The sequence below is a fragment of the Coccinella septempunctata genome, chromosome 1 (genome assembly GCF_907165205.1).
Source record: "Coccinella septempunctata chromosome 1, icCocSept1.1, whole genome shotgun sequence".
Lineage (NCBI taxonomy): Eukaryota > Metazoa > Arthropoda > Insecta > Coleoptera > Coccinellidae > Coccinella > Coccinella septempunctata.
The window spans coordinates 23,642,700-23,650,411 of record NC_058189.1 but is presented as its reverse complement, the minus strand read 5'-3'; the positions used below and the strand labels follow the sequence as shown (position 1 = coordinate 23,650,411).

Sequence of the window (7,712 nt, the reverse complement as noted above, 5' to 3'; positions counted from 1 at the left end):
CAAGCTCGCAGTTTAGGCGGTAACTTGCTATCGGTTTTTTTAATGTGTCTCTCCCTTAAATTCAAAAATTTCTGTGAAAATGTTGAAATTTGAGTTATTATGCTATTGTCATAGGAGTATACGAAACTATAATATCAGGTCGGGGGATCCAAGATTTCGGGCCGATTCACATGAAAAAAAAACATAAAATGAATTTCGTGAATACCGAGGCTGAAAACCACTATTCTCCGCTATAAAAATTTAATATTATTCCAATAATATACCGAGTTAATTAATGCTACGTTGCTATTACTATAAGGCCCGGTTGTTCAGTTCAGGATAAGGCCGAGATTTAAGATGATCCTAGATTAACCTGACAACTCAACTGAAATGTCAAAATCAATTTAGTTAGGATAAACTTTAATCCCGAACTGAACAACTGGGCCTATTCATGTAGAGTTTCGGATTTTGCGAGAATCTACTGCTTTTTCTTCAAAACAACAACTGCGCTGAAGGAAATGTGATTAACTGTTAGCTATATCATTTACATCATTATTTGCCGAACTTCAAAGTTCTGAATGAATTAAAATCTAAACTTGAAAATATACGAGATAATTTTCGCAAGAATTTCAATGAAATCTGAAAATTTTCATCATTCTGGAGCATTCTGGACATCAATAAATCTCGAATCATCCATGGAATAAGTTCAATTTTATCCAATATAACACGCAAAACGAAATGTTATTCGAACTGGGCATCTTGAGCAATTCGTTCCTAAAAAGCCCGAATCAGGTAGAAAATTTTGAACCCTTCATATCAGCGTTAACACGTGTTTTGCAGTAAACAGATGCCGATTTCGTTTACAACGGGCCATGTAACTAGGCTCGGCGTTGGGTGAAAGGATGAACGGTTCTTACAGCAAGAAGAATTTGAATTTTCATATGACGGTGAGGGCATTTGTTTTAAAATTTTCAGAGTACAAAAAGTATACTGGGTGTTTCACGAGTAAACAGACAAATGAAAACCGTGAATAGAGGGCATTGAGCTGAGTTCAGAATCATACGATATACAGGGTGTTCCAAAACTAGTGAATCAAACGTCACACCACGATAGAGTAAACCAAATATTATCGAATGACACCAAAATTAGTTCGAAGAAAATGTACCGTTTCCAAAATAATCAGAATTTTATTAAAATACCTAAAGTTGCCGATTTTCGAACTATTTTTCTTAATAACAGGGCCACTTTGTGAAAAAGGATATAGATTTTAAATTATATTGAAGTAATATTATTGTTTCATCTCCCCTAATTGAAATTATTTTAAGTAGTTAATCGATAACCATAACCTAAGTAAATGTAAATTAAAACAATTGTTTTTTTTACATGATTTTTAATACCCAGAATAAACAGGGGTGATAATATGGGAGAAAAACGCTATCCTTAATAACAAATTGGCCTTGTGACTGAAAAAATAGTTCGAAAATCGGCAACTTTAGGTTAGGTTTTTTTAGAAACGGTACATTTTCGCTCAACTAATGTTGGTGTCATTCGATAGTATTTGATCTACTCTATCGTGGTGTGACGTTTGATTCAATAGTTTTGGGGCACCCTATATATTGGTTTCTTCGGGGTTTTTTGAAATTTCTCGAATTTCCGTTTGGCTATAACTCCTGAAATTCTGATCAAGTCTACTGAAAATTTATATTTAGCCTTGAGTTGTTAATTTCATTGAAACAGAGCATTAAAATTCGACAAAAATCTGGACCGGGCTCAGTGAAGCTTTACTTAACTTCAAACTCATAAAAACACCATGTATGTAGTTGTTTAATCATAATTTCAACTTTTTTGTTATCTGCATTATTATTGTCTCAAAATGAATTGATTTTTGGGTTGCGACACCTGTTGATCATGTTCTAGAAATAATTGTTTTGGTCAGACGCCTCTAAGGAATAGAGCACTTCATGAAAATGTATTTAGAAATCCTTAATTGATTTTTTTTCAAAGAATATTTTGTTGAATGTGTTCAACAATTATACCATATTCGGTTTTCAAAATACTCTTACACAAGGATAAAATGTTTCAAATTTGATAATATCCAAATATGGATGGAAAAACTACGCTATCTTGAAACTAAAATTTAAAACTTGATATTCAGAATGAATCTATTTTTCTATGGACAACTAGTTGTGTGAATAAAAACAAAGAAAGAAATCGCGGGATGTTAGATCTTGTGATCTAGCAGTCCAATATTGGGGTCCTACCCTTCAAATAAAATGACCTGAAATACTGATAAATACTTTTGCTGGTGCATGAATATCATCAATGTTTCAATAACAAATTGTAATAAGACCAGAACAATCCATAGATTTCCATAGATCCAATAATGACTATAACGGAATAAGTGAAGAATTCGAAAGTGCATTTATCATACTTATTCGAAGTGCCAATCATTACCTTCACTAAAAGAACAAATGAGGTGAAAATCAGTTCGGAAAATTACTTCAGTTCCACGTTGTCCATAAAAAGCGATTCATTCGGAAGATATCGAATTATAATTATTATTTTCATGATAGTTTTTTATTTCTATTTTTGTTCATTATCAATAATAAAGCTTATTATCACAGTTAATGACTTATCTGAATGACCAGATATGCTATAAATATCAAAAACAAATGCAAGACATATATTGAGAACGAAAAAATTCAGTTGAACATTTCCAATTCCATTTTTAGATTTCCTCAGTTGATTGGCGATCATATTCATCCCATTAATTAATGTGAAGTAAAAGTCAATATGCAGCGCTGTTTTTTCCAGACATTTCACGATCAAACAATTATTCATTAGAAATAATCTGAAAAGGCATACCAAAGTTTCATTGATTTTGAGAAAATCAATGAAGATACCTGAAAAATTCAAAATTATGACGAGAAAAACTACAAACAGAGTGTTTTGCATGAGTTTAAATTTGAATATATCCTCAATGAGTCCGGTCCTGTGTTCGTCAACTTTTAATGTTCTGTTTTATTGAAACTTAGAAGTTTAAGCGGATAATGAATTTTTAGCCGAATCCAACTAAAATATTTGGAGTTATAGCCGAACAAAAATTAGGGAAATTTGAATAAACTCCTCTCTATCTAATCGGAAACGGAATGCCTAAGACACACATATGAGGTGTTTTTGAACTAAGCTCAATGCCCTCTATTCACGGTTTTCGTTTGTCCGTTTACTTGTGAAACACCCTGTGTACTGAAAAATTTCAAAAGACTCCTCGAGCAATTAAGAAATGCCATTAAATCAAGGAGTTTCTTTTGAACCGCTATGATGAAAAATCTCAATATCCAGTTATTATTATTATATGGGGTGATTCATCGAAAATCCCCAATATCTCGAAAACCAAGGCACTTTTGCCAAACGAAAAATATATTTATTTGAACCGCCATAGAGTACTCTACCCGCAGGCTCCATATTATCCATTCATTACGCCACACCCTGTATAATTATTATTATTATATAAATGTATTGAAAATAAGCAGACATGAATACTAGGCAGTTGTTTTGTTTGAAGGTGAAGCTCCTGTTGCTTCAAACTTCTTTTAATTATTTTGACTACCATTCACGCAAGATGATTTTTGTTGAGGAATTCAACATTCTCGTAATTATCCGTTTTCTTCAAGAGATACCCATTCCCTACCACCTATGAGTATTCAATTCAATGCTAACACTGCATCAAATGCATTTCATCTTCGGGTTGATTTTTTTGAATTCTACAACTGATGTAACGTCTTCAGCCTTCAGCCAAAGAAAATAAACAACAGTAACTCTCCTCAAGCTACTGATTACTTCTATTTTCCATGTAAATAAATAGATTTGGTATGTCTCCAATCAGTTTGTATAAAATGTCAATTATGTTCGTTACATATTTTCGACGCTATATTTTCCGAAGTGATTTGACATGGTGATGAATTACGTAATTACTGAGAGTCTCACGTAGAACGGACTACGTAGCACTGATTTAAAACTCAAAAATGTTTTGACAAGCGTCTTAACCCAACATTTTCGTACCATACAGAGTGGAAGGTATTAAGTTTCCATGGCCAATCCTGTGCTAAAATGAAAGTGAATGAAGTATAGAAGCTGAAAGTAAAACGTTTATCTTTGTTGATTCATTCGGGAAAAACATTTCAATGGAGTTCCTCATGTCGTGAATATAATGCCCAAAATTTAGATAACTATTTCATACCAGAACAAATTCGGTAAAATTGTCTTTGGAATTAATCTTATATGTAACGAAAAATTTCATTGTCATGTATCATTCATTTTAGGACCTATACGGTATTAAACTCCCCTATCGGACGAAGTATCGTAGACATAGCATATTTATTCAAAACTGTTGATATTCATGAAGAAAAGATAATAATTTCTGTCCAAATTCATTTACTCCGAATCCTTATCAATCAATTATTAGCGTATAAAGTTTATTAATATCAGTATCGTTCTCGAACTATTTACAGGTTTCAGTATGTGTGAATGAATCGGAAGAGCAGCTGTATTCTGTATATGAGTAGAATTCAAGCTGCCCTACTTTCTGTCCTCCTGAAATCTGGCAACGTTGCGGGAGGTGAGAGCGTACTACTAATAAGAAATATATGCCGAGGTAGTAAGGTCTGATTCGTTTAAAGAAAAATTTTTCAATGAAAATCTTTTCCCCTCTTTAGGTACCCCTGTTATTTACCTTCCCCTCTACATATATAAGCAGAAATTATTCCAATTAAAAAACTCCTTCACCCGGAGGTCAGGTCGCCCAATGAACTTAACGGAGGTAACAACGAACTACGGGTTCATATATATATATATATATATATATATATATATATATATATATATATATATATATATATATATATATATATATATATATATATATATATATATATATATATATATATATATATATATATATATATATATATATATATATAATATATATATATATATATATATATATATATATATATATATATATATATATATATATATATATATATATATATATATATATATATATATATATATATATATATATATATATATATATATATATATATATATATGTATATATATATATATATATATATATATACACTATTCCAGAAAGCGTTATCCGACCCCACAAGTGTTCCCGAGTTCTTCACCTTAGGTGTCACACACCTGCTGCCTAAGAAGGGAGATCTTAAAGACCCGAAAAATTACCGTCCTATAACATGTCTCCCCTCTGTATATAAGATCCTAACAGGAGTACTGACCAGGTATGTTTGCAGACACTTGAAAGAAAATAACCTAATAGCTGAGGAGCAAAATGGATGCCGCGTCAGAACCAAAGGATGCAAGGAACTTCTTGTGGTTGATCAAATAATAGCCAAACAAGCTAGAAAGAAATTGAGAAATATATCCGTAGCTTGGATCGACTACAAAAAGGCCTTTGATTCGGTCCCCCACACCTGGCTGATCAAAGTGCTAGAAATGCATAGCATTGCTCCGCAGGTGATAAATCTGCTCAGCTATCTCATGAACACCTGGAGAACCACCCTCTTGGTGAAAACCGTGAAGGGAACGATAAGATCGGGTTTAGTCGACATTAAACGCGGGATCTTTCAGGGTGACACGCTAAGCTGTATATGGTTTTGTTTGGCCTTGAATCCTTTAAGCAAACTCCTGAATAACACTAATTATGGATATGTGATCAACAAGCAAAGAGGAGTCAGGATCAGTCATCGCCTCTACATAGATGACTTAAAGATATATGCCTCGAGTTTTGAGCAGTTGCAGCGACAACTTGAGATTGTCTCAGCTTTCAGCGATTCAATAAAGATGGAAATAGGAATCGATAAGTGTGCTACTCTCGAGGTGAAAAGGGGGAAGATTCAGAAGACGCCAAGTACTACACTGATGAACTTCGAAACGATTTCGGCCCTGAATGAGAATGAATCATACAAGTATCTTGGAATAAATCAAGCACTCGACATCAAAACATCAGAAATGAAAGACATTTTCAGGGAAAGACTTTATAAAAGAGTGACCTTGTTACTGAAATCTGGCCTTAACTCCAAATCACTGTTCACTGCTATCAACGTGTGGGCTATACCAAGCATAACATACTCTTTCGGGGTTCTCGCGTGGTCACAGACGGATCTCCGAGAAATTGACAGAAAAATAAGAACTATGCTGACGAAGAGTGGCATACACCACCCTCACTCATCCACCATAAGACTATACCTCCCTAGGAAAAACGGGGGAATGGGACTTCTAAGTCTAGAGACAACCCATGCAGAAAACGTTAATGCCCTAAGAACACATTTCATGCAGTTAGACTCACCTGTAGCGGAAGCTATCCGTGAAGCTGATGAAGGCATTTCCATGTTGAGGTTGGCGATTCCACACTATGAGGTAGTCACTCCATCACTTGATGAACGCATGGAAGAATGGAACAGCAAGGCACTACACGGTAGATATCCTGGTCACCTAAAAAGCGAAGAGGTAAATGAGGTAGAATCGCTTACTTACCTTAGGAAAGGATATTTGTTTCCTGAGACGGAGGGCCGCCTACTGGCGATCCAGGACCAGGTGATGCCAACTAGGATGTACCTGAAGCACATTGCCAAGCAGGACATTGCCTCTACCCTATGTCGCAGATGCTCTCAAGCCCCTGAGTCAATCCAACACATGACTTCAGCATGCTCGATCATGGCCCCAAGAGACTATCTTGAGAGGCACAATGCTATGGGGAAAATCTATCACCAACAACTAGCGCTCAAACTTGGATTGGCACAAAATGGAGTCCATCAACACCTGTATCAACCCATATCACTCCTGCAAGATCACCGCTACAAACTTTATTGGAATACAACACTGATAACGGACAGAGGGGTGACTCATAATAGGCCGGATATTGCTTTGTTCGATGTGGAGAAAAAGTCGTGTTTGCTGCTGGAATTCACAATACCAGCCGACGAAAACTTGGCTAGGGCGTACACTGATAAAGTCTCCAAATATGGTGACCTGGCCTATCAACTCCGCGAGATATACGGTCTAAAATCCATCAGTATCCTCCCATTGATAATCTCCGTCAATGGACTAGTTGAGAAACATCTATTAGAAAACACGGAAAAATTGGGCTTGGAGCGACATATCATATCTAGCGCCCAAAAACAGGTCATCCTGGGAACTACAAGGATTGTGCGAAAATTCCTGGAGGGCCCGTAGCTGCAGCATCCTGTCTTGACGTTCCGTCCGACAGATGAATAAGCAATGAATTCCCGCATGAGTCGGTGGGGAAAAAAAAAAAAAAAATATGTAAAATTGAATAATACTGTAAATTGTCGCACTGACACCCAGAACTTGAGCATGGTATACACTGACATTTTTCAAAAATAAATATTCAACTAGATTATTTCAAGATTACCTTTACAAAAAGATAAATAAAATATATTAATTGTGTTGATAATCAATTGATATCATACGGTTGATTCCCCCATAAACGCGATATCCCATAAACTCGATATGGGGGGTCGCATCAGTTTTGGCACATTCATCGAAGGTGATGCATTGCATTTTGTTTTTTTTTTATTTACAGAAAAAAAACAATGCTAAGCATTTGAGATGCTTCGACTTCTAGGTCATTTGCATCTCCTACTACATATTAAAAAAAATTAACTGGTTTAAAAAAAAAAAATTCA

General features: G+C 34.9%; 1 protein-coding gene across 1 annotated transcript; it reads left to right on the top strand.

The window, feature by feature from the left end:
• Positions 1-5,499: 5,499 nt before the first annotated feature.
• On the top strand, positions 5,500-7,239 carry LOC123316095. The gene has a single exon (XM_044902109.1). It carries the CDS (start codon positions 5,500-5,502, stop codon positions 7,237-7,239), a length of 1,740 nt encoding a protein of 579 aa, XP_044758044.1.
• Positions 7,240-7,712: the final 473 nt, after the last annotated feature.

What these genes read in the sequence shown, in the direction of transcription:
- LOC123316095 (XM_044902109.1), top strand. Translation starts at nt 5,500, where the DNA reads ATGCATAGCATTGCTCCGCAGGTGATAAATCTGCTCAGCTATCTCATG.